At 42.9% G+C, this 27,672-nt stretch overlaps 2 protein-coding genes across 7 annotated transcripts in view; one reads left to right on the top strand and one right to left on the bottom strand.

The window, feature by feature from the left end:
- Window positions 1–5,444, top strand: part of TECPR1 (tectonin beta-propeller repeat containing 1) — a 90,577-nt gene extending 85,133 nt beyond the window's left edge. For all 6 annotated transcript variants that reach the window (XM_061599350.1, XM_061599349.1, XM_061599348.1 and 3 more), the window contains one exon: window positions 1,169–5,444. In XM_061599350.1, coding sequence (XP_061455334.1) covers window positions 1,169–1,366 — 198 coding nt within the window. In that variant the 3' untranslated portion in view covers window positions 1,367–5,444. The remainder of the gene's footprint in view (window positions 1–1,168) is intronic.
- A 9,289-nt stretch (window positions 5,445–14,733) lies between these two features.
- BHLHA15 (basic helix-loop-helix family member a15) lies at window positions 14,734–24,357 on the bottom strand. Its single transcript, XM_061599944.1, has 2 exons — window positions 21,762–24,357; window positions 14,734–18,137 (listed from the first exon to the last, which is right to left on the bottom strand). Exon 2 carries the CDS (start codon window positions 18,057–18,059, stop codon window positions 17,535–17,537), a length of 525 nt encoding a protein of 174 aa, XP_061455928.1. The 5' UTR covers window positions 18,060–18,137; window positions 21,762–24,357; the 3' UTR covers window positions 14,734–17,534.
- Window positions 24,358–27,672: the final 3,315 nt, after the last annotated feature.

Below are 27,672 nucleotides of genomic sequence, written 5' to 3'. Positions count from 1 at the left end.
AACACATATACAAAAACACATACACACAGCAGGGGTCACCAACATGGTTCCTCCCTGTAGTCAATAGAATAGGTTGCAGTGTGTGTTATTGTGCCTAAGACAGTTTATGTGATTTCCAAATGTGCCCACGGGTCCAAAAAGGTTGGAGACCCCGATATAAACATATCCTGATAATGCACAGAAAAACTGTTAATTTGGACACACAGCCTCCAAAGGTTTCAGGTATTGAATGAGATTGTACAAAGGTACATTTGAATCTTTTGTGGATCAGTTTCTGCAACTGGCAAAGCTTTGTGTTTTCTCTTTATACTTGCAAATCTGGTTCCCTTTGAACTGTTGCAGCATACTTGGGTTTGCTTGGGTTTTTTTCCTTCACAAAACAGCTTTTGCCAGGAGGAATACCTCCCTGCCTTCCCTGTTAATTAAGGCTTATAAAGTCTTCATTCATGTGTGTGTGTGTTTCACATGCAAATTGCCACTGTGAGACACACCGAGCGAGCATAGCAGTACAAATATTTTTATTGGAAAAGGCTGTTTTCTGTATTAGGAACATTTTCAGCATTCAGTGTTTAAAAAAAGGTGTGTGAGCACAAATCCTGGGCACTATACTAACGTTGACAGGGCAACACCTGGTGTTAGTGTTCAATAGTGTACAATAGTGTTCATTCTCCAGGGCAAGCTCCACCCCATCTCACTCCATCCTGACCTTAAGATCTGCTAGTGAGCCTGTGCCAAGTTCCTTCCATAGGAAGGTACGACTGTCATCTACCAGGATCAGTGCCTTTTTTTGTAGTGGCTTCCTTGGGAAGTCCATATATGATCTTCCCTGGTCTCCCTTCTTAGACAGATGAAAACACTTTTATTCCATCAGATAGAGAATTAATGGAGATTTTTCCTGATTTATTTGTTTCTAATGCAGTTTTATCTTGGATTTTCTATGTTTTTTGGGGGGGTTGTATTTTTAAACTGTCGTAAACTGCCTTGTGTTACAGTCATTTCTCTTGCGCGCATGCACGCGCACACACACACAGTTGCCTCATCCATTTCCTCATGACACATACATATCTTGCCTTGCAGTTCCTGCTTCCCCATCTAGTGTAGCTGCTGAACAGCAGACTCTTTTCCAAACGTTTCTTTAACCATTCTGTCATATTGCTGATTTTTGTAGGGAGGATGGGAGCACATCACAGTAAGAGCAAACACAATGGAAGGCGTGAAGATCATATCCCAGGAAACCTCGGCAGAGCATCCTGCTGAGCCCAACAGATTCAAAGTTGGAGAGAGCAAAGGACAAGGAGACTCTTCCCAAAACACCATCTTAGTGGACACGGCTCAGGGCTTGGACCGAAATGCTGTTCAGTGTTAATACACTCCATTCTCTAGAGATCAGGCATTGCATGTGCTCCCTTCCCACTCACTTCACACCCACCTGATTAATGTAAAGGTTCAGTGGAACTGTGCCTGTTTCTGAACACTCATCTTGCCCAGACGGAAGAGGGAGTCTTGTTTGTGAGTGCTTAAAGACTCCAGTCTGCCTAATGTTGTGGTTGCCTGTAGACCTTTGTTCATTTCAGAGTGTGTCTTCAGGGGCTGGAGGAGCCTACCCAAGCCTCCTTGAAACTGTCAGAGATTGCACAGCTCCAGAGCTCTGCAGATCAAGCCCTAGATCAGGGGGAGCCCTTGCAGAAGTTGCTGGACTACAACTCCCATCAGCCCCAGTCAATGTGGCCAGTGGTCATGGATGATGGGAGTTGTAGCCCAACAACCTCTGGAGCTTGCATTGTCTACCCCTGCCATAGATGCATTGTTGGTTCGAACTGGAATTTTCTGTGTGAACATTTTTGAGGTTTCTCAGGGCTTTTCTTTTAAAAAGCAACATTTTAATTTATTATCTTAGTAATATTTATTAGGCACAGTGCTGCCAAATACCCTACAATAACACTGGATCTGTCTGCTTAAGCTGAGCCTTTTGTTAGGTAGTTGCTATGTAAACTGACCTGACTGTGCATGGATCTCTGGTGTCTTCATCTTTTTGCTGTTAATATTATTTTCTGCAAATCCTCTCATGGTGTACACTAAATCAAACCCATAAAATGGTGAATTCCACAGACTGTTGCATCTGCTGTGTGAGGTCAAGTTCTTGACCACTGGGAGCCCCTATCCTTTTTAAAGATGTGAGGGCCTGGGGGAAAAAACATATATTTTTTTCATTTTTTCTGATTTTCTTTTTTCAAAAAATTGGGGAAAAACTGAGGAAAACTTTTTTCCTTTGGCCTTCACATCTCTTATCCTTTCAGGGACAATTTTGCTGAAACTAAATCACTTAGAACTAACTCTACATAAAACAACCACTCTCTTCTTCTTTTTTCTTTTGCAGTGCCCTTTCAATCTGCTCAGAAAGCGTAGCCAAACAATGAGAGTCAGGACAGTTGTAGCAGAGTGTACAGCACTGGTCAGCAACTGACCAGCCAGTATCAATTTCAGCGCATGAAATATCCAGTATGCTTCTAACAGCTCTGAGTGAGGAGGGTTTTTTTGTGTTTCTTGCCATCTGGCTGCTGGGGGGGGGGGAGGAACCAAATAGAAAAACCACCATGTTCCACCAACCCATTTTCATACAGTTCCTCCCTTCCCTGCCTACCCCCAAGTTTGGGTAGTGCAGCATTTGCCAACCTGGCAGCAGCCCCAGCCTGCATGCTGGGAGTTGTGGTCCAACAACAGCTGGCGGGGCACCAGGTTGGCAAAAGCTGGGATAGTGCAACATGGTGAGTGATTGAGGCAGAGAAGGGAAGGGGCTTGCTTGACTCCTTACCCCTTTTGCCCTGCCCTACCAGCCAATCTAGTTGCTGACCACAATCATTTTCCTGTGCTTTGCATCTAGGCAGTCAGGCTGATCTGAGGCAAAAAAAACGAGAGAAGGGGGTTACCCCCCCTCTCTCTTTAAGTACTTTTCTTCATGTATACAATTTAGTAAAAGAAAAATGGAGAACAACTGACAAAATCCTCACGCTCCTTTCATCGTTCAAAGTATCTGTCACTTAACACCAAGTGTTACATTTCAAGAGCTCTTGCTGTGCCCTCCCCACTTCCCTCCACCTCTTTCCAGTGTGCACTTCAGCATTTGAACCTCCCCCCTTTTTTCCCCTTTTTTTGGAGGAGAAGGAGAGAGAAAAGGAAAATATTTTGTTCCTGCTGCAGATGCAAATCTGTTCACGGGAGCACTGCAGGCAAGAACCAGTATACTGTCAAAGCATTTGTGATGGATCAATCCGTCACAGAGCTAGGAGGTCTCTATTGCCAAGATTAAGGGATTAACCAGTCGTGTAGGCTATCCTTGCAAGTTTTGATGAAGAGTCATCCATAGCACATTTAGAGAAAGCTTAAACCCTTTTCTCAATACCCTTGTTTTCTGTGTCAGTTTTTTTTTTATATGGGGGAATGTTTTGAAACCAGTGTGGGGACAACGTGACTCTCCAGATGTTGCTGAACTGCAACTCCCATCAGCCCCAGCCAGCATGGCCAATGGCCAGGGATGATGGGAATTGTAGTTCAGCAACAACTGGAGAGCCAAAGGTTCCCCACACCTGTTTTAAAGCAAACCTGTGATTGCTTCCTCCTCCACATACATCAATACTGCAGATGGTGTCATGCAGTATTTTTATGCATGTGGAGGGTTTTTTTTTTTTTTTTTACTAAGCAGACCCTGCTAAGATTGGGACTTACTCCAAAGTGTTTGTGCCTCAGACTTTATCCTGGGATGCAAGTTAAATTCTAAAGCAGAAAAAAGGTCAAGAGTTAAAGCTTATAGCTAGGACTTTGCAGGTTGCTCCACTAGCTCACTTTCCTGATTGCAACTCTTGTTTTAACAGCCTCATTGCTAGGAAAGTATTCAAAAGGCACAGCCTTTTGCCTTCACTGCAGCCCCATCACAGGAAAAAGATACATATGTTGCATTGTGCACCTATTAAAGGCACAGCAACCTTAGGAAAGGAGGTATTTATTGGGCATCTGAGCTGGGCAGGTGGAGCCTAGAAGAATTTAATAGGTATGAGATCGATGGGTAGTATGAGTTGCCGTATGTATGTAATAATCTCTGTGGGTTTTTTATGTACACTAGACTAAAGTTTGTGGGAATAGGTCTTGGTTGAAGAGAACGGCTTTGGTGAAAAGCCAATTCAGCATCTAGGAAATTCTGATTACTTTCATTGAAAGCATGAATCAGAGCATGGTCACTTTGCAAGGGGGAGGTTTATGGTCTGTATCTTTCTCTTTTTGTATCTTTCTCTTTTCAGCCCTGTGTGATGATATATATATATATTGCCATGTATGTATGTATGTATGTATATATATATATATAGTGCCGTGGCATGGTTTTAGAGCAATTCTATATTTGGAGTAAATCTGTTAATGTTGCATGTCCTTCCATTTTAGAGCTTATATATGTAAATGAATTTGATGCCAAGTAAAAATAATGTTTCACAATCAGAGGTGAAGAATAGAGCTCTTTCTTTTCCTTCCTTCTTCTTTTTTTCTTTTTCTCCTCTTTCTAGATACTTTGGAGCAATGCTGTTGTTTGGGAGCTCCCCCTCCAATGGGGGGGGGAATCCAAAGTGATGTCATGTTTTTAGTCCTATGGTTATAAAGAAAGATCTATGGCAATTGCCCAAGTCTTGGTTTTAATGTGATGGATTCAAATTTCTGTATCGGGGGGGGCTCAGGCATGGGGCCCATATGTGGCCCTCCAGGCCTCTCAGTCGGTTCATTGGAACTCTCTCCAGGCCCTGCTTTGCACCCTGTGTGTGTTTGCCTGGTTGGAACTCTGATAATGCTTCCTGCTTTCCCAGATGGATGACAGAGAGAGGTTAATGTGTGTGTGCGGAAATTATTAATTAATGTTGTTGTTATTATTATGATTAATAATAACTAGTCTACTGTGCAAAGGTAAAATCTACATTTGTTGCTCTGCCCACTTTTGCCTTTGGCACCACCCACCATTGGCATGCGGCCCTTGGAAGATTGCCTAGAAGGGAATGTGGCCCTCAGGGTGAAAAGGGTTCTGCACGTCTGATTTTGATCATCTACCTGTTAGGTTTGCCTTCTTTCTCTATTGGGGAGAGTGGGGGAAAGGTTTTTTTCCCTTTCAGACACCAAGGGCGTAATCCAGCAGGAGTCTTTCTGTTTAAGCCCCATTGCAACTGAATGGGGAGTTGCAGAAGGACCTGGTTTACATTCCCCAACAACAGCCATGCATTTTATGGTAAGCACTAATGAATCAATTGAATGAGCTCAAAATGTAAACCTGACACATTTTTATGCTTTGTATGCTTTAGGTATCAAATAGCAGTGCTGTGTGTTTGAGGTGTGCATGTTCCAATATTCCACATTACACCAACTTGAATGAAAAGCCATCAGTGAAAGAAGAAAATGCTCTTGTGAAATATTTAGGGCTTTTGCCCATTTAAAGAAACCTTTGTCAGTTTACTTGATTTAAGTAACTTGCATATGAATAAAAATAATAGTTTTTGGAAGCAGAAAGCTTACTTTGTTTCTAAAGTAGGGATGGAAGAACAACTGTTCAGATGCTATTGGACTCCAGCTCCTGTCATCCTTATCAGACATACCCTTTGTTAAGGAATGATGGGAATTGTAGTCTGATGACATCTGGAGGGCCACAGGTTCTCCCACCTGTTTTAGAGTACATGCTATTAGGAGGCATCATCTTAGAAAAGGCATTCCTTCCTGTTTCTCAGAGAAGGGGGAATGCCTTCTTTTAAATGGTGTTTCCCAACTGCACTTTTTAATCTGCTGCCCGATTTGATGAGAGCACCGTGTTTCTTGGTTGATTTAAAAGTTATCTTAAACAATTCATTACATTGTTTTTTAAAAAAATGTTGCAGCCCTAGCAATACCCTATACCACTCCTTTTCAACTTTACTTTGATTATTTATTGTGAATTTGCTTATTCTGTGGCTATTCACAAATTTACTGTGAAGCTCCTTATTTGAACAATTTAATGTGGGGAAGGGACATAGCTCAGTGGTAGAGCATCTGCCTTGCATGCAGAAAGTCCCAGATTCAACTCCCGGCATCTCCAGGTAAGGCTGGGAGACAGCCCTGCCTGAAACCTTGGAGAGCCACTGCCAGTCAGTGTAGGCAATACTGAGCTAGATGGACTGTTAGTCTGATTTGGTGTAAGGCAGCTTCCTATGCTCCTCCTCTTTTTATTCTGACCCCCGACCTCAATGCATTGTACTGAGAAAACCCTGCTTGTCTGCCATGGGACCTCTGCCTCTTGCAAAGGTGTCTGGGTTATGTTATAGGGCACACAGCTAGTTCATGCATCCACAATTGAGTATTTGGTCTTCAGTGTGTGAGTTTAGACCTATAAGCATATCATGCACCACAGCAGTGTCATTATCATTGAGCTACTGGATCCAATTCAGGGCATTAGCATATAAAGTCCTAAATGGCTTGGGCCCAAGTACCTAAAAACACCTTCCCTGAAATCAACCATCTCAAATCCTGCAATCAGCAGGTGAGGCCTCTGTGGTGGTACTGCCACCGGGGGCTACCCGTTTGGCATTGACCCATGACAGGGCCTTTTCAGTGGTAGTTTCCTGTTTGTGGAATGACCTCCCTGGTGAGGCGTGTCTGTCTCCCTCATTACTGACTAATTTAAAAACATTTACCCAGGCATTTCATGGCCGAAAGACACCGATCTTGGCAACCCTGAGATCACTGTGTTTGGAATGTTTTAAATTGTCTTTGGATTTTTTAAAAAAATGTTATTGATGTGTTTGCCACACTTGGATCCTTCAGGAGGAAGGTGGGATATTGAATGAATAAATGAATGACAGTACCACCATCCCAGAAGCGGGCTTGTTCTAAGTTCTCACTCCCAGCCACTACTCCCTCTGGCTGAGTTAAAAAAAAAAAAAAAAAAAAAGGACTGGTCTCCCATATCTTGAATATTAGAAGAGTGAAGATCGGCAGCTGTTCTTTTCTCATTCTTGCGCCTGCTGAGATTTCCTTCTTCTGAACAGATCTTAAAAAGGGAAGGGTCATTGCTCAGTGGCAGAGTGTGCTTTGCATAGAGAAGGCTCCCATGTTCAATCTCTGGCACCTCTGCTTGAAAGGATATTGGGTAAGAAGGTTGGGGACAACTGTGGTCAATCTCAGAAGTGTTGCTGCCAGTCAGAGTAGACGGCACTGGGTGAGAATGGACCAATATATGTACCATTTCCAACCCCAGACCATCAGTGAGAGGGGGAGATGAGGCCACTGCCCAGAGAAAGAAAGGAGGCAATGAACATAGGAAGCTGCTTTATACTGAGTGAGGCCATTGGTCTGTCTAGTTCAGTACTGTCTACACTGACTGACAGCATCTCTCCAGAATTTCAGACAAGGTTCTCTCCTAGCCCTACCTGAAGCTGCAGGGGACTGAACCAGGAACCTTCTGCACACAAGGCAGATTATCTTACCATTGAGCTACAACCTTTCACCTAAAGCAGGGCTGGGGAACCTTTGACCCTCCAGATGTTGCTGGACTACAACTCCCATCATCCCTAACCATTGTCTGTGCTGGCTGGAACTGATGGGAATTGGAGTCCAACAACACCTGGAGGGCTCTGACCCAAAGCATCTACATAGAGCTGTAGGGTCCCAGCCAGGGGTCTTTCCCAGCCATACCTGGAGATGCCAGGGGTTGAACCCAGGACTTTCTTCATGTAAAGCATGTGCTCTAAAGCTGGGCCTTAAGTAGATCACAGTCTTTTTCTAGAAGATGCCCAATGTTCTTTCCTATGTCTTCTAGTCCAGCATCCTGTTCTCACAATGGCCAACCAGATGCCCCACTGGAAAGCCCGCAAGCAGCCCCTGAGCACAAGAGCACTCTCTCCTCATGCGGTTTCCTGCAACTGGTATTCAGAAGTATACTGCTTCCAAGGTGGACATAGATCGAAGCCATCAGGATTAGTAGCCACCAATAGCGTTACCTTCCATGAATTTGTCCAATCCTCTTTTAAAGCCATCCAAGTTGGTGGCCATCATTGCTTCCTGTGGGATCAAGTGACATAGTTTAACTCTGCACTGCATGAAGAAGTCTTTTCTTTTGTCTGTCCTGAATCTTCCAACATTCAGCTTCATTGGATGTCCACAGATTTTAGTGTCATGTGAGAGGGACAGAATCTTCTCTCGATCCACTCTCTCGATTCCATGCATAATTCTATACGCCTCTATAATGTCACCTCTTCCTCACCTCTATAATGTCACCTCTTCCTCCTCTTTTCTGTAAACTAAAGAGCCTCTTCATATGGCACTCCTGCTTTACTTAATTGAACAAATATCTTTCCTCCAGACTTGGCATTCTTAAAAGGAGTCCAATCTCGTAGCACCAAAAAAAGCCCAACCTATTTTCCCCTTCAATGCCATTAAGAAGCAGAGCACAATAAAGCCAGAGCTGATATTTACTCAAGGTAGGTGTACACTTTAAGAAGTACGCTCTGTACCACTGTTAGCCTAGTGATCACTTTGCCAAATGCATTAATAACTTTGTCTTCCCCCAGCACAAGGACACTGTTATAAATTAGGTAAGGTGATACCTTTTTTTCCCTTTGATCCTCTGGACTAAATTCCTGCCCATGAGAACAAGTCAACTTCTCAAATTTCACAAAGCAGTCTTTTAAAAAAGAAAAAAAATACAAAAAGAGAACGTGTAGATTGCTTGGAACTAGGGATGGGGTTTGCTTGCCTAGTTCCAATCCTCTTGAATTCTGAGAGTCCAGCGTTCATTGCCAATCTGACCTTTTTTTGCTCCCACTTGCTTTTGCAATTGCCAGTCTGCTGTTTTTTTAAGTGAAAAAAATAACAATGTGGAATGAAAATGGTTATGAAAATGCTTATGCTGTTTCATTTCTTTTTTTCTATTTACATATCAATTAGGCAGATAATCGCCTCCAATTGGAGGTAAATGGCAATCATTCTCACCTAGACAGCAATTAGGAATGCATCAGCTTAGAGGAAAGCAAATTATGAAGATAATAACGTAAAATTCAGAGTGGTGTTTTTTAAGTGCCTATGTCAGTGGTGACCCACCACAAGAAATCAATGGCAGTCCGAAAAGATAGTGGATTGTTGGATTATGTCAAAATCTGGTACTAAGTCCGATTTAGCAGATATTCTCTCCCATCCCTACTTGGAACAATGAGCTTTGGAACCTAACATTCAGGTTAGACTTGTGGGTGCTGAGTTCAAGTTCCACTTGTTTGGATCTGCCTGCACTTGGCAGGCATTACAAATTTCAGACCTTGAAACCCTCAGGAGAGAAAGGAAAATCCATATTAGGTCAAGAGTAGCCACTGTGGTGCCCTCCAAAACAATTCCCATCAGCCCCATCCAGCATGGCCAATGAGGCAGGAAGAATAGGGGATGTCACCCAACAACATCAGGAGGGCACCACGTTGGCTACCCCTGCATTAATGTATGCCCCAAAGTTGTGGAAAGTTGTCAGATTTGTAATGTGGCAAATTTCTCTGCCTTTAATAGCATGTCCATTGCGCAATCGCTTCTTGGCCTTAGATTAAAATAATACTTGGCATTTTGAATAGTGATTTCAAGTGTACAAGCCCATCTTGTGCATTATCTAGTTGTAATCCTTATAGCAACCCCATATGGTAAAATCACATGGGCCCCCCATATTGCAGATGGGAGGAATGAGGCAGAGAGAGAGAGGCAGGCTTACTTAAGGTGGGCTAATGAATTCATATGCCAGCTTTGAACTGGAACTTCCTGATTAGCTGCATCTCTTAACTGCTTTGCTACACCAGTGAGTGAGTGACAGGAGACAGGGTTGTATTCAAGCTAGTGTTAAAGCAAGCATTCCATCAGTGCAAGGAATTTTCCTTGCCTAATGGACCATTCTCCCCTTCATGCAACCCCAATCCCCCCAGAGCAGATTTGGGGATGACATGGGCACATGGGAGGAGGAAACAGAAGGCCCATTGCACTAGCTGTAATCCTTGCACTCGATAGTTGTGATTATAATTTGTTTTAACTCTTTTTAATGTTGTACTTTTCATTACTGTGACCTGCCCTGGGACCTTATTGTGAAGGGTGGGTAATAAATTGTTATTATCATTATCATTACTACTAGTAGTAGTAGCAGTAGCATACTACTGACACCTGCCTAAAACATTTCTGTCCAGGCAAGCCTATCCAGACACATATATGTTGATGTGTTTTAATCTCTTTTTAGCTTACTATTTTAATAATTTTTGAAATGTTTTAATGACCTATTTTAACTTTTTATTGATAATTTTAATGTTGTAAATTGCAATCAAGCAGTATATAAATTTTGTTTTAATTATTATTGATGATAATAATGTTGAATAACACCCAAAGGCTGATATTGCTATCCGCCCATCAGCCCCCCCCCCACTAACAACCTACATGCTGTGAATTACAGTGGATGGCATCAAGACCTTTGCAGAAGCTAGCAAGGGTTATTTATGCATGCGCAGAGGATGCAACCGAGTCTACCCATTCCACATGCTCCCAAGGAAAGGCATTGTAAAATAACACACAGGCCCCAATCTAGCAAAAGGAAGAGGAACAATTCAACCCTATGCAAGTCTTCTCAGAAGTAAAGTTGTAAAGATCTATTCAGTTTAATGGAATGTGTTCTCCTGGGAAAGTGGATCCCACTGAAAGGGACTCCTTAGTTGCTGCTCAGTGGCTTAATGTTCCATCACATTCAATGAGACATTAGCTCTGGAACTCACTCGCTCTCTTCCTGGAGTGTATCCAGAGGGTTATATTGGCCAATCAGATGTGACATTTGAACTTAAAATGCCACTCGAATACAATCCAAGGTTCTGTGTGTGCGTGAATATAGACAGACAGTGTCTATAGGAAAGGATCAAACACTTGGGGGCAGATCAAGTTCCCTGCAGATCCTATTAAAACCATTTTGCCCGTAGTGAGGGCAGCATTGTTTGAATTCGTTTTGCAGTCTAATATCCTTTATCCTGTTCTTCTTAAATGATGCAGATGATTTGACTTACAAAGGTGCCTTTGCCATAATCTCTTGAGAGCAAACAATAGTGACCTTTCTGAACGATTCTTCATCCGGTGCTCTCTCTCGCTCCCTCCCTTTTTCTGCAGCACACACAGCAGTGCAGAAGATGTTGTTTGTTGGACTACAACTCTCACCTGACCCAGCCACCATGGCCAGTCATCAGGCATTGTGGGAGTTGCAATGTGGCAACACATGGAGGGCCCATTACATTAAAAAAAGAACACTTCAGTAAATCTATGGTACCATGAAAGCTTCTGTTTATTTGATCCCATTTCATTATAACAGACCATCATATCTGCTATCATTTGTTTCTTTGTCAAAGAAACTTTGCAGAGGGAATGGAACTAAAGCCTTAGATTTTTCTTTTTAAAAAATTAAGCTTCTAGTCTTCATAAAGGTTGGGGAAAATGTGAAACCTAGTGTATCACAATAAAAGCAGAAAACATGAGAACTATCTTTTTAAAGAATGGGGCTACCTCTCTCACACACTTCTCCATCACTTCCAAATAGTATTTAACAGGTTGCGTGATCACAGTGATTTGTATTAGCAAAGATGAAAGCAACTGTCGGTAAATTAATTCAGTACACCGAAAAGGTCTCTGTGTTAATCTTTGTATTAGCTTATGAAAATGGTGGCTTCACACTCTCCTGAATCCATACTGTAATGCATTATGTGGACATGGGGGGAGGGCTTGGAATATTTTTGCCAGTTATTCTTAGTCTGGAGTGCTATATCTATTCAATTAATCAGGCAGTAGAGTTGGAAGGGGGAGGCAAATATTAATGCAAGTGTTTGTTTAAAAAGTGACATATAGATGGCAAGGAACACCTTAGAAGCAGCATTCCCTCACCTCTAGCATAGGAAGGAATGCCTCTTCTAAGGCACGGAAGCACCTCTTTAAAATGAGAAGAAGGCATGAGTCTTCTAAGACAAGTCTATTACAATGCCTGTGCTCATTGTCTAAACAAAAAGCACATGCTTTTTGTTTCAAAACTATTTTTCTTACTTCCATGCAAATTTAAGGGGGTTTTTTTGGATGGGGGGGGAGCCCTGACGATTTAAAGTGGTATAATAGTGGTTTGCACCAATGTGTGGTACAGATGGAGACCTGCTTCCTCTGTAGGTCTGCTGCTACTTTGGCCAATGGCTGAGGGTCAGCTGGTCTTCCCCATGCCGCTGTGCTCTTCCAGGGGCATGTTTAGCAAGTGGCAAAGGCCAGAGCAACTTTAGGAACACAGAAAGCTGCCTTATACTGAGACTACTGCTCCGTCCAGCTCAGTATTGTCTACACAGACTGGCAGTGGCTCTCCAGGATTTCAGGCAGGACTCTCTCCCAGCCCTACCTAGAGATGCGGGAGATTGATCCAGGGTTCTGCATGCAAAGTGGATACTCTAGAACTAAACTACCGTAGTCTCTACAGTGAAAATGGAGGCACGGGGGTATGAGGATGGAATAGCACTGGGAGCAAAAGGACTGAGCTGTGAATCGGGGTGTGCTCATTCAACTCTCACCTCTTCCAGGAATTAGGGGGGGCCTTAGGCTAGCAGGTAGGGAACTGCCAGCCCTCCCCATTTGGCCTGCTAGACTGTTTCAATCAAGCCACACCCACCTGCCCTAAACATGTCAACTATGGCGTCAGGTGTGGGGCAGATAAAGATGCGGTTTCCAGGCTTAGCTGATCTCCAGTGCTTGGAAAGTCCTGCCCTTTGCCTATGTTGTTTAAAGCCATGATAGCAAAGGAAAATGGATCACCTGTTGTCATTGTGTGTCATTGTCAAAGGTGGCCAGTTTGAGGTAGGCCAGATCAGGTCCCCACACCTGACTTAGGCCATGGCTCAGTGGTCAAGCACATGCTTTGCATGCTGACGGCCCCAGGTTCAATCCCCAGCATCTTCAAGCAGAGCTGAGAAAGAGCCCTTCCCCAAAGCCCCTGCCAGTCAGTGTAGACAATGCTGAGCTAAACAGACCAATGGTGTTACTCGGCATAAGGTAGTTTCCTATATTGGGAAGCCACTTGCTCTCTCAGCTCCAAATCCCCCTGATCTGCAGTATTGAGATACTGACTTATCTAAAAAGAGTGTTGCAAGGATAATGCACATGGAGACTTTGACCACCTAGGAGTGTTGTCGTAATCTAAGGCTACTGAGTTAGTCCATGACAGAGATGAGCTTTCAGACTGGGCCTTCTGACTTCTTACTCCTTCTCTTCGGCACAATACTATGCCAAACAGCTTTGCACATTGCTCTTGGGTAAGCCTAAGTAAGGTCAAAGGGTCAGGGGTAGGGAACCTGTGACCTTGCAAGTGCTGTTGAATGACAATTCCCACCATCCCTGCACTGTTGGCCGTGTTAGCTGAGGCTGATGGGAGCTGCAGTCCAACAGCATCTGGAGGGCCACAGGTTCCCCATTTCTGGGATACATTAACAATGCAACATACGAAAGTGGCAAACTCTCAAGTGCATGCAATGAGGCAGGTACACCTGGCTGCACACACACAGAGCAGCGGTATGCTTTGGCCAAGTAATATGGGATGGACCCCCCCCCCAATATCCCATTCCAGTTTGATTTTTTGGCATAAGTTTTTCACATCACCATTACAACATTGTGTGACGCTACAGTCTCTCTCTCCCTCTCCCCCCGCTTCAAAAGAAGCCAATGTCTGTTTACTTTGCAAGTAAAGACCTCCAGAATTGGTTTAGCCTTTTATTTGTCTTTCCAGAGGCTCTGGGAGGGAGGTTTTTGTGTGTGTGTTTTGGCCTTTTCACAAGCATTGTTGCAATCTGTTGGGTTCTGCCAACAGACAATTGAAAAATCCAGGAATGGAGCTTTGCCACAAAGGCTACCTTGTACCTGGACACCAAACCACCTGAGCACTGAAATCAGGAGTTCTCCATCCTTTCTAATTTTGGGGAACTTGTTCCATATTGACTCATGTGCAGCGAGACAGCCCAGGATCTGCTGTATTTAAACACAGTGAGTAAATAGTACCTGGTCCCCTTCAGTACAGGCCAACAGCTCTTCCCTTGGAGTCCACTAGTTAGGGGTGGGGGAGAAATTTAATTCAGTTTGCATTTAAAACATAAACCTACATAATTTGCACAAATAGTATGTGAACCGACGCACAGCCATCCTTCAAAATGTGTACATCTCCGAATTTTGCAGTGCAGTTCTCCAACCAAATAAAGTGTACAAAAATGTATATACTAGGTAGTATGAAAAGAACGTACAAAAAGGAAGCAAAATTGCTATGCAAAAATGCATACATTACGAGAAATTTGCATGAAAATGCTGATGAATTTTCATGAGGACTGATGTAGGGAATTGGAAGAATGAGAAATGGAGACAATCTGTCCATTTCTGCCCACCCCTCCCAACAATAGCAGGAGAGTGACATCAGCACCAGCCTTAGAACCTGGAGGACTGGAGGCACCCCATTCTTGGGCTAGGAAAACCTCTGCTTAATCCTGCATTATAGACCTGATCTGCTACCAGCACCAATGTGGCATTTGGATCGGCAGCTAAAAAATGCTCAAGAAACAAGTGGCATCAAGTTAAAAACAATCACCAACACCCCATCCTTACCAAACAAAACAAATTCTTAATTTAATAGTTACTTTTTATTCATTTATTATATTTCACATGGTTTTATTTTTGACAAAAAATCATATTGGCTCAGAATTAGTTTAATCAATCACTCTCTTGTTTCAATCAAAGAGGTTAAATGTACAAAAATCCCTATTTCTCTCCAGATCACGGAACATGCAAGAAAATGCTAGCTGGCATTGTTTATCATCATTATTTACAGTTTATAACAAGGCAGCATCCCGCACTTTCAGGACTAAGGCCCCATCTGCACTATATATTTAAAGCAGTATCATGCCACTTTAAACTGTCATGGTTTCCTCAAAGAATCCTGGGAACTGTAGTTATGAGAGTTACAATTCTCAGAGTGGCTTAACAATCCGTCTTCCCAGGGAATTCTGGGAATGGTAGTTCTGTGAGGGGAATAGTGGTCTCCTAACAACTCTTAGCTCCATTAACAAACTATACCTCCCAGGCTTCTTTGGAGAAGCCATCATAAAGTGTTATGTGACTGCTTTAAATGTCTAGTGCAGAAGGGGCCTTAGTTGTGCTAGGTGCCGTTACACAGGTAAATGCAAAAGTCCTTTCAAACATTATAAATTCACCCCAGGGCAAATAAATACGATGACAAAGCCAAGTGTTAAGATCTACAGTGTTTCAATTCAGAGGTTCCCAAAATGTGGTCCACAAACTTCATTCAGGTGGCCCATATTAAATAGCTAAACTAGTTTTCATTGTATTTTTCTTGCTTCTTTTCTTGCCTATATTATATTCCCATTTGAATTCTATGGCATGCAAGCTGTAACATAAGGTAAAAAGATAAAAGAAGCAATTAAAATTCAATTCAAAACCATACAGCAGCTAGCACAGCGCATGACAATTGCTAGAACAGGCAGGAAAATCATTCAGTCATTCGCCAAGCCCATCAATGATTTTTCAAGTGGTCCATGGGGAAGTTTGAGAACCACTGTTTTACTTCATTAGCATAACATGCGAAGGCTTCTAGCTCTGGCAGAGCGCGTGCTTTGCATGCAGACGGTCCCAGGTGTAGATTTTGCCATTTCTAGGTAGAGCTGGGAAACACCCTTGAGTTAAAGCCCTGGAGAGCTGCTGACAGCCAGTGAAGACTGTAGACCATGCTGAGCTACATGGGCCAATGGTCAGACTTCTTTCAGGCAGCTTCTTAAAAAGCTATTTGTCAGTGGCACAGATTGCCTCATGAGGTTATTGGATTATCTTCATTGGTGGCGTTTAAACACAGGAACACAGGAAACGGCCACAAGACACTGAGTCAGACCATAGTTCCATCTAGCTCAGTAGTGACTGACAGTGGCCCGCCAGGATTTCAGATGTGGTTCTCTCACAGTCCTTCCAGGAAATTCCAGGGATTGAACCTGTAGCTTTTTGCATGCAAAGCAGCTGCTCTGTCACTGAACCACAGCCCTTCCCAGCAATCAGATGGCTACCTTTCAAGGATGCTGTAGTCGCATCCTGTGGTGCAGATTCTCCATTGGGCTAGACCATTCCCTAGGTCCCTTCCAACTCCATGTTTCTATGATTTGATGTTCCTGTGTGAAAGTACCTTAAGCTGAATCAGTCCAGTGATCCATCTAACCTAGTATTGTCTACAAGCTCTCCAGGGTTCTATCTTTGTGCTACTCGACCCCCTTTTTAATTGGAAGTGAATGTTCTGCATGCAGAGCAAGTGTTTTCTACCCACTAACTCAGGTACAAGGAACCTTTAACCCTCCAGATGTTGCTGAACTACAACTCCCATTAGTCCCAGCAAGCATGGCCAAGAATGACGGGAGTGCAGTTTAGCAACATTTGGAGGGCCATACCTGCACTAAATTATAGCTCCTCCCTGGGCTGGGCATGTGTGGGTTACAATATTTCATCCTGAATTTTTTTTTTCATTTTTGGCAGAACAAATTTCAAATAGTATTCAAATACTAAAGAGCTCATAGGAAAATTAAAATTAATTTTATTTATTTTTTAAATTTACTGAGAGATCTCCGTTTCCCAAAGGGTTGAAAGCTAAGCAAACACAACAATAAGCTAAAACCTGGTGAAGGGAGAGGGGTGGGATAAAGGAGTGGATATACCCAACGCTGGGAAAAATAGATTTTTAAAGTATGTACTCTAGTGCAGTTTCTATGCACTTCCTAGTGTGATAAAACAATTGCACACTCAAATGTCTTCTTACACACAGTTCCTGCCCCAATGCAGCTGCTTCTCTTATAGTAAAGGAAGCTTTGGGGCATTGCTACAGTTTACCAGACAAACATATATGCAAAAATTTCTGGATGTGCCTAACACATTTAGAAATCACTCTAATAGCAAACTCAGTTACTGAGTGCAGGCAAAAATGTTGCCGAAAACAAAGACCACAAAGAGGTATCAAGGATACATACCACTGCAAGGGAAGTCTCCGCATGCTCAGAGGGTGTGCAGAAATAATAATAATAAAAAACAGGGGGGCAAACCTCCTCCAAATGACACCCTAATGAGAGCTGAGCAGCCCCCAAAGCCACAGAATGTTAGTTCGAAGAGAGAGAGAAAAAATGGGGGTGGAGGGTGTAATGACCTGCTGGAGGAGGACATGTTGAGGGGGCTGGAGCTCTGAACAGCAGCCCTCCTGTAAGAAGGCAAGGACAAACTGCAGCATTTTGTTGCAGATCCCCACTTGTGCATAATATAGTCCACTCTTAGAATCGTTAGGTGTGTGAATTCACAGATGCTTTCAAACAAACAGGGAGCACAAAACCAGCCCTTCCTAAATCTTTCACAAGGAACTGGAGAAAAGTCACATCTCTTTGCTTGACCGTTTCACGGATTTCCCAGGAATAGAAAACAACCGAGGAAGACCCATCGCTTTAGCTGCCTTGCCTGAAGCTGTGGATCTGGGTGGAGTATTTCTGAAGCTGCTCTGCAGGCTCCGCATCCTCCCCGCAGTGCTGCTGATAGTGTTCATACAGCTTGGATCTGCCGCCAGAACCAGAGCCCTCGACAGTAGGGAAGTGTCCATTGGACATCCTGAGAATTGTCGAGGTGAGAGATTTAATATAGTTCTTGGCCAACGTGAGGGTCTCAATTTTGGAGAGTTTGTTCTCTGCCCTGACATGAGGAATGACTTCCCGCAAGGCCTGGAAGGCGTTATTCAGCTTGTGCATGCGCTGACGCTCGCGCTCGTTGCTTTCCAGCCGCCGCAAACGCCGATCTTTGGTACCCCAAGGGAGCTTTGCTGGCCTGGAGGGAGTCTTCTGGCTCTCTTTATTCCTCTTTTCTTTACGCCGTAAACATTTCAGAAGCTCTTCCCTGCTCTGGGTTGTTTCTTGGCACAAGGCTTCCTCATTGATTGCATGTCGACGTTTCGCACCTTTGCTTTTGGCCTTCATCATCGGCACCCACCAGGAAACAGGATCCCGTCTCTGTGTTTTATCTCCTATTGGAAGAAATTTCTGGCACCAACCAAAGGGCTGTTTTAAAAAGAGGACACCAAATTGGTTGCCAGTAGAACCACAAAGTTCATCCTTATTAGATGCCACTCAACTGGTCTATACATGCAGGAATGCATAGGACCACAGAAGGTCAGGCTAAGGACGCATCTACCTCAGTATTGTCTATACAGTACCGGCAGCAGTTTTCCATGGTTTCAGAAAGGAAGACTCCACTAGCCCTACCTGGAGATGCCAGGAATTGAGCCTCAGCCCTTCTGCATGCAAGGCAGATGCTACACCACTATGGTCCTGCCCAATACAAAGTAGTGGAGTCCTGAGTGGGGCGCAAAGGACTGTGCCACTTTAGGCTGCAGGGGTGAATCTCATTTTCAGAATGTAAAAATATTTTTAAATGTAGCTTTTGTACTCATTGTACTTTTATTGTATATTATTTTTGTATTAGGAAGTGTTCTTATTTCTTACTGAGCTGCTTTGAGCTCAGCTTGGTTGCTGGAAAAACAGCATGCAAGTATTAAACCAAATCAAAATGTTCCTTGTAAGTAGAAAACTGGAAGATCAGGGAAAGGGGCTGAGATAGAACCCCTCCTCCTGGTATGTTGTATTTTGATTTGGAAGGAATTTTTCTCATCAAGGAGTTTTTAAAATCGCATTTTCCACCTTTAGTCTAAAGGTGGTATAGTCCTTTTTACCGCATTCTGCAAACTTAGACCTTGTCACAGCTCCTCAGCCTCATTTGCCCCATCTGTAAGAAGGCAAGAATACATATCTGCTCCTCAAAACCCTGTTGGGAGGATGAATCCTCCATAGCAGTGGTTTCCAAACTTTTTTTCACCCGCAGACCACATGAAAACTTCTAATGGTCTTGGTGGACTAAATGATTTTTCTACCTGTTGTAGCAATTGTAAAGCACTGTGCTAGATGGTGTTTGATTTTGAAAGGCAGTTTTACTATTTTTTATTTTTTATTGTATTACAGTTTGCATTCCATAGAATTCAAATTCTAATGCAATAAAATACAATGTAAGAAATAAGCAATAAGGAGACAACTAAAAATCTAAACTAAACTAAACTGTTTAATGTGGAGATGCTGCATATCACCTACATGAAGCTCGTGGACCACGAACCACAGTTTGGTAATCCCTGCTCTAATGATCTTCCAATTTCCTTAGGCCTTATTGCCTGATCAAGTGCGTGTAAGGACTCCAGTAAGCCCGATGTGCAATTTGCCAGTTGGGTTTTCACCTTGAGCAAACAGTGATTGCCCCTAGACAGGATTTCAAGTGGCACATTGCACCTACTTCTCCCCTCCCCCAGCCTACCTACTTCTATGGAAAGGGTGGAGAACCTGGTGCCCTCCAGATGCCACTGGATTACAACTCCCATCATCCCTGACTGCTGGCTGTGCTTGCTGGCACTGATGGGAGATGGAGTCCAACTTCATCTGGAGCAGGGATGGGGAATCTATAGACCTCTAGATGTTGGGTTTCCAATTCCCATCAGCCCCAGCAAGCATAGCCAACAGTCAGGAATGAGGAGAGTTGTAATCCAGCAACATCTGGAGAACACCAGGTTCCCCATTCCTGTCCTTCTGATAGCAGACTGCCCTTTTGCCCTGGCTGGAAATAGTACCTCTGATGCTCTTATAATCCTCTGATGCTCTTTAAAACCAGGAGAAGAGATGGCATGGCCAGGCAAAGAAGCAATTGAGTACTTTGACAACTGCAGATCCCAAGTCGTCTGACCCATCCCAGGAGAGACAATATAGACAGAGCCAATATTTATCTATCCCATTTGCATCCAACCTGCCTCCAGTTGGGCTCAGGCCAACACATGTGGGTTTATCCCATTCCCTGTCCAGCCCCCTGCAACAACGTTGTAAAGTCAATGAGCCTGAGAAATAACCAAGTTGTCCAGGGCCACCCAGTGAGCTTCTTCACTGAGCAGAGAGTTGAACCCACTTTACAGGGTCCAAGTCCCAACACTTTAGTCCAGGGATGGGAAACCTGTGGCCCTCCAGATGCTGTTGGACTCTTAACTCCCACCAGCCCCAGCAAGCATGACCAACAGTCAGGAATGATGGGAGTTGCAGGAGGACCACAGGTTCCCGAACCCTGGTTCTAGAGTCAGTGTCATTTCTATAGTGCCTATACCCAGCAGATTTCATAAAAGGGGTAGATGGATAGGATTCAAATATAAACTCAACATTTCTGGAGCCATGTCAGCTACAGTGACTTATAGGGCTTAATGCAAGTCAGGCCTCTAGAAAATTTTCTATTGCAACTTATGAATGCATGATAAGAATACTCTCCACCATGAAGCAAACAACACGATTGCCCAAATGACTGTCTCTCCAAGGAAAGGCTTTTAGGCAAGGAGGCAGATTCTGGCCGTGCCCAGCTTCTAATCTGAGAGGTGAAATGTACGCAAGCCATCAAGACTGAGACACCAGGAATAAACTAAGCCACAATTGTCAATATAGAGCAGAGTGGTCAAGTAACTTGTTCCAGTAGACAGGTGTGGGGAACCTTTAGCCCTCCCGAAGTTGCTGAACTACAGCTCTCATCATCCCTGGCCATTGGCCATGCTTGTTCGAGCTGATGGGAGTTGCAGTTTAGCAACATTGGGCCAAAGCTTCCCCACACCTGAATGAGAGGTTAAGTACCAGCAACAACAAAAAAGCAGTGAAGCTGAGATGCCATCCACTTTCAAAATCCTTTGGAAGAGTAAATGGCTGAAGGAGACATCAACCCAAGCTAACCCTGGACAGTAAAGCTCCCTGTACTGTGCCAAGCTTCTTTCCACTTATGGTTCAGTAGCCCTCACACCTCCCTCCCAGACTCCTCTTCACATACAGTATCATTAAAAACATAACGTGTACACAGCAAATTTACAAATGTGCACCAGGCAATTGCAAAGGGTTGCAATTCCCTGCCGAGTGCACAAACTGTGGCACAACTGGGTGCAAAGAGCCCCTTGGAGATTTCCCCTCCCGATAGGAAGTTGTCCTATACCAAGTAAGACCATTGATGCCATCAAGCTCAATATTGTCTACACCAATTGGCAGTAAGTTTCAGGCTGGGAACATTCCTAACCCTACCTGGAAATGCTAGGGATTAATCTGGGGACCTTCAGCATGTAAAGCAAAATGCTTTATCACTAAGCAATGGCCCCTTGTTACTTTCTTCTCTATTTATGACTTACACTGTTGCTACTGTCTCCCCCAGGAGCTCCATCAAAAAGCAATATATTCAGGGCTTCCTCTTTCATCCTATTTATGATTAAATTTATATTCCATATTTTCTCAAAGAAGCCCAAGGGTTGCATGCATAAAATTTCCCCCTCCATATCTTATGCATCAGGTAAGCTAGGCTGGGAGTGAGCTTCATGGCTGAGCTGACATTTGAACCCTGGTCTCCCAAGTCCTAGTCCAAAGCACTAACCACTACACCACAATGGTTCCCTTATGGGAGCGAGTATGGATCTTAAAAATGCAATCATATATGCTGCTAATAGTTTTAGAGCATATCTGGGATCCGCTATGAATGACCCTCTTATTGTCCTGTTCAGATTCCAACCTTGCCACCAAATATTTTGATAGTGGCGATTCTGAATAAAATGCCAAAAATGTGAGGCAGATGCCTACCTAGCGATGGAGCAGATGCCAGCAGCATCCTTAACAACTCTGAGCAGGTACAGACAATGAGCAAGTGAGTCGCATCCAGGACAGCAAGTGGTTTGAATTCCTCAGCCTCTTGCAGACTGCTTACTAGGGCTAGGACACGTCACTTTAATGCACAAACAAGTGAGAGAAAGGAGGAGTTTGGCTTGGCCAAGTCTTCTGCAAATAAGCCAAGGTGTGTGTGGCAGTTGTGAGATTATGACAGAGGATAGTGTTTTGTCATGTTGCTGGCTCTTTGCAAGGATTTAACAACATGGGCAGGGATCTCAGCAACTTTGGCATTGCCGCCTCCCTTCTGTTGCACAAAAGAGACTGGGGCTGGGGAGGAAGAGAGAGGCTGGTAACTGTACAGCCATTAAATGTGTTATTGTTTCAGTCAGTCGAGTTAAGTAAAGCAATCAAGGGTCCTTCTGTCTGATTCACAAACTTGCTCTCCTTTCTCCAGTGTGGGAAGAAAATCTGCAAACTGTCACGGGGAATCTGTACACAATCACATATGAGTGTTTCTTTTTTGTTATAATCCACTGGGGAAGCAGCAATCAATGCATCTTCCCCTTGCATCAAGGTATACAGATTCACAACAACCACACATGGCTTGCATACAGAGGTGCTTTCAATATAGCTAAAGATAAATGGGAGTTAACTGTTGTCTGAGGTTGGCTAGAATGAGCATATTACTGTGGCATTATTTGATCTTCATCAGCTACCCATCCATTAGGAAGTTCAGGTTCAATTCAAGGTGCTGTTCTTACATGTAAAAGCACAAGTGGGGAAACTGTGGCTCTCAAGATGCTGCTAGACTACTACTCCAACTATCCCTGACGATTGGCCATGCTATCAGGAAGTGGTGGGAGTTGGAGTTCGACAACTTTTGGAGGGCCACAGGTTTCCCCACCCCTGCTGTAAAGTCTTAAATAGCCTGGGACCTTAAAGCAGAGATAGGCAGACTTCAGGAACTACTTTGCCTTTTTTTGTGTGAGAATGCCAAGTTCCACCAACTGGATCCAGATGCAAAAACACGGTGACTTGCAGGTAGAACCCCAAGCAAAATGATGGATCATGGTGGAGAGCCAATTACTGCCGGCATCCTATGAGGCACATAAACTAAAATGTCCTGCAAATGCAAGGGCAAACCTACCTCTAAGTTACTACATATCAGGAATGTAAAACATAAATCACTAAAGTGGCCAGCAGGCAAATTTGTTTTCTGTATGGTTCCCATTTAAAGCTTATGTTTATATGAAAGAGAACAATCAAAGCCCACCGTGCCATTATGCTAGTATTTGGAACAAATAACATATGTATGTTAAGTCTCTTCACAGGTAACCCAGACAATCCTTACATATTACAGGTTCCAGCAGCTATGAATGATAATACATTTTCAAAGTTATACCACCTTGAGGGATAGAGGGAGGGTAGCCGAGGGAGGGGAGATTGTTAATATTTTATCTCATATATACTGAATACTCAAATCGGTACAAGAGTTATATCTATTTGATTTGTAATGTCTGCAAATTGTCTCTGAGGTTAACATGTACTTTATTTTCAAAATCAATAAAAATATTTACAAAGAAAGTGGCCAGCAGAGCTGCACACCATTCTGGTCAAAGATAATATAATTAATCCATTTTACATTTACAGATCACAGAGGATGAACACAAGGCTGGTCCAGCGAGATAATTTTTGTCTTGCTGTTGTTAAAACTATTGGCGACCTACTGCAAATCACCCCATGAGCTACCAGTGGATCGCTATCTATCTTCGGTCCCGCCTTGTCTTGAGGATTGCCTTCTCACCTATGCACCCCAATCAAATAAGGTCTTGCTCCAGGGGGCAAGGGGCAGGACTTCTTTCAGTTGTGTCATCTACAATGGCTTCTCCAAGAAAGCCTACCTTTCATCTTTAAATTCATCTCCTCTCTTGCCAATATGTGGCTTTTTAAGGAAGGCTCATGGTTGCTAAATTTTGCTTCCACTGCTTTGATAGGGATTGCAGCATCCCCTTATCGCCAGTTAAGGCTGAATGTTCTCTGGAGCTCTAATGAACAGCCTTAACTACATCACAAGATTCTATGACTGAAATTTAATCCACAAGTGGCACCTCAGAAGTGATGTACCTTTAAGCAGCCGACAACAATGTGTGCCATCACACCAATGGCATCTGGCCTGAGAAATGGCAGCTATGGCAAATCCAAGGGGCAGAATACCAGTCAGGATGGAAGCAGAAATATTTTTTGTAGTATTCCATTCATACCAGGGACAAGCTTCAAAACCTGTCAGTCCAGTTGTTTATTTCTAGCTGTGTCGCCTATGATCAAATCCCATATTTACTTAAAGAACCTGTCCTATTCACCCTAGCAAGCTGTCCCACTGGTGTTTGGTTAACTGTACTTTTTAAAACAATCTAATTCTAAAACTCTTTGCATCAACAAATAAGAAGTGGGAAGAATGCAATGTGATTGTGACAACCACCCCTCTCATCACCAGGGCTGTGGAGTCGGAGTCGTGGAGTCGGAAGCAATTTTGGGTGGAGTTGGAGATGACTCCTTCATAAATGGCAAATGTATATTAACCAGTAATAACAAATTTACTGTAGTAAAATGGTAGCACAAGGCATTTCATCACCACCACGTGAATCCAGAGCTTGGAAAAGTTACTTTTTTAAACTACAACTGCCATCAGCCCCAGGGATTGGGCTCGTGGGAGTTGTAGTTCAAAAAATTAACTTTTCCAAGCTCTGGATTCACGTGGTGGTGATGAAATGCCTTGTGCTACCATTTTACTACAGTAAATTTGTTATTACTAGTTAATATACATTTGTCATTTATGAAGGAGTCAGAGTCGGACAGTGGAAAAATAGAGGAGTTGGAGTCGAAGGTCTGGCGTACCGACTCCACAGCTCTGCTTATCACAAAACCTATGGCAGAGAGGGGCCATAACTCAGTGGTGGAGCGCCTGCTTTGCATGCACAGTCTTAGAATGGATGGCAAAATGAAATACAGAAGAACACCAAGAGTTATAAATATATACCTTTATTTTATTTTGAATATTAAATAAGGTTCTTTAAATTACAAGTCTTGAATCACACTATGCATGATCAATGTACAGTAGAAATATTACAGTTTTAAAATGTACACAATTTAAAGACAAATTCGACCTGAAATTTCTTTAATTAGGATATTGCCATAAACCTCATACCTGTATTAAATTCCAATAGGAAAACCTCTCCCCTATGATTTTGTTACATAAATTCCCTCATTTACAAATAGGGTAAAAGATTGTATATACACATAAATCAGTACCATTTACCATTAGGTTACGCCTACCACTGTGCAAGATCAGACAATTTATTAAACAGAACTGAACATCTTAAACTCATTCAAGTTTCATTTGAAAATAAAAACAAAAACAAGGCTGGTGGCATTGAACACTTACTGCTCACTTCTGTACTCATCTTCTCAACAATTTCCCCTTAATTCTTTTTTAAAGAAAGGATATTTTATACAACTTAAAGCTGATTTTTAAATATTCCATTCTTATTTTTAAGGCTGATATGTTTCCAATTCCATCTTCCATCGAAAGAGCCATTTTGCCACCCCAATTTTAGCCAAGTGCTTGTTTCTCCCCCTCTAAAACCTTACTGAGCTGTCTCTCTCTTTCTCAAAGAAAGAAAATCAGAACTCCATACAAATAAATCTAAAATACTGATTTTTAAAAAGTAAGCATGAATGGCTCTCATTAGTGCTTTATTAAGTATTTTTTTTAAAAAAAGAATGTGCTCGTTTCCAATAAAAGTGGTGTTTTTCGCCTCACATATGTATAAAGAACTTGGAAAATTATTTAGCAATTAAAAAGATCTCTTCATTTTGTTTCACCTCATTGCAAATGCGTCTTTCCCTTACCTAGAACCCACCCCATAAAGTATGACCTTTGGCCTTTCAGCCTGATCCTATGGCTCTTGATCTCTGACCTGCTACACTACAGTGAAGTAGTGCAAGCATCATCCTGGACATTAAGTCCAGTTCCAATTTACAAACACGCACAGATACCCCATCACCCTTGCAGGGAGCAGCAAAAGCTCAGCCACACTGGTGCAGTTCTGCTGTTGCTGCTTCCAGCTCCAGGGCTCATAATGGCCCTGTAATATTTAGTGTTAACAAGCCACTGCTAACTTTTTGCTCCCTTCTCCAATTAACTCCCCCTCCTCACCTTTGTGCAGCAAAGATGACAGACACCTTTGACTGACATGGGCAGGACTTGGGTGCCTTCAAAAGCTTCACAACAGGCAGAACTTAACATGAAGCTTTCCCTACTAATTCATCCCTACACTGGGATAAGATTTCCTCAGGTTTATTCTGGGGCCCTGCACATCTGGCCCTACAAGCTGCTGCACTCAGATAAAAACCACAGGTTTTTAAGCCCTGAAGAAAATGTACAAAAAAACAACCTAGAACGGAACTGCTCCTTACAACCATCACACTGACTGCTAACATGCAAGTGCGCACACGCACACACACCTGTCATCTTGGTAACTATGGTGCAAAAAGGACAAAGTAAGTTTGTGGAGTTTACAATAAAGAAGCCTCTCCATGATTTAAAAAGGTATAAAACTGTCCTTCAAGTGACAGGAAATGGGACTGACCTGGATGTGTGATTTTTTTAAAAAAAGTGTATGCATAAGCTGAAGCAAAACCACAGTTCAGAGTTTAAACTACACTCATTGTAAATGCTTTTGGTAACTACAGGTGCATCACAGGACCATTTTGCCCACTATGAGAGGGTTTTATGTTCTGATGTACTCTGAAACTCTGTCTTGCCAATGAGAGTTTGGGAAGGACAAACCTCAGAAACAGAAGCTTGCAATTCATATGATGGCCAAAGCAACAAAGGCATCTTAGAATCAATGACAATCTGGGGAGTTTTTTTCCCATAAAACCTCCCTCATGATTGGTACCACCCAAATGACTCCAAGCCAGGAAGAGTTTTCTAACACTTCAAAATAGATAAAGCCTCACACACCCAGTCCTGAGAAGCCATATAGTGCTCGTTGTTGGCTGCAGCATCTCAATGTGAATCTTAAACAGGGATAAAGTAAGTGAGCTCTGATCTGCGACATAAAACTATCATTCTTTGGCAAAAGGGGATGGGGGAGAAGCCTCATGTACCCAGAGAAAATCCTGACTGATGAATGCGCATCAGGCTATTCATAATTTTCATACTTAAAAAGACTCTGGGAAAAAGCAAAAAGGAGTATCAATACATCACAACCCTGGAAACCAGATGGATCTCCAGATATTGCTGACTTGGGCTGATAGGAACTACAGTACAACAACAACTGGAGGGCCACAGATTAGCCACCCCTACTATACACTACCTGTCCAAAGTCAAAGTTACAGGCCTATGCTTTCAGCTGTACAATTCCACATGTTGTTGCAAAGTCTGTATAGCAACCTCAGTTTTGAGTTTTCTTGCTTTTATATTTATCACATTATGAAATAGCATAGAAAGATCGCCTACTTCAGACTCAAACCTACCCAAGAACAGAGCAGTCATTTCAAATAGACCCAACTGAAAATGCATTCAGTGCACTTTAAAATTTGCTCTTTCAAAACACCCATTGCAGGAGCCTCCAAAGTGACAGTACAGCTTTATAGATACATTGGCACGTGAAGGCACTTTGCAGGCAAGTGTTTTGAAGCAATATGTGTTTCAAGCTGTTCTATTTTTTCATTTTATTTTTAGACCATTGGAGCTCCTTGCATAATGAGGCTCCATCACACACAATTTTATTGCACTTCAATGTCTGCCTTCCACATGGCTCACAAGAGCCAGTCTGGCTTAAAGACAAGGGGGAAAAGAAAATAACCCAATACTTTC

The sequence above is a fragment of the Rhineura floridana genome, chromosome 17, assembly GCF_030035675.1.
Source record: "Rhineura floridana isolate rRhiFlo1 chromosome 17, rRhiFlo1.hap2, whole genome shotgun sequence".
Lineage (NCBI taxonomy): Eukaryota > Metazoa > Chordata > Lepidosauria > Squamata > Rhineuridae > Rhineura > Rhineura floridana.
The sequence above is the reverse complement of the archived record's forward strand: the minus strand, read 5'-3'. Positions and strand labels throughout refer to the sequence as shown.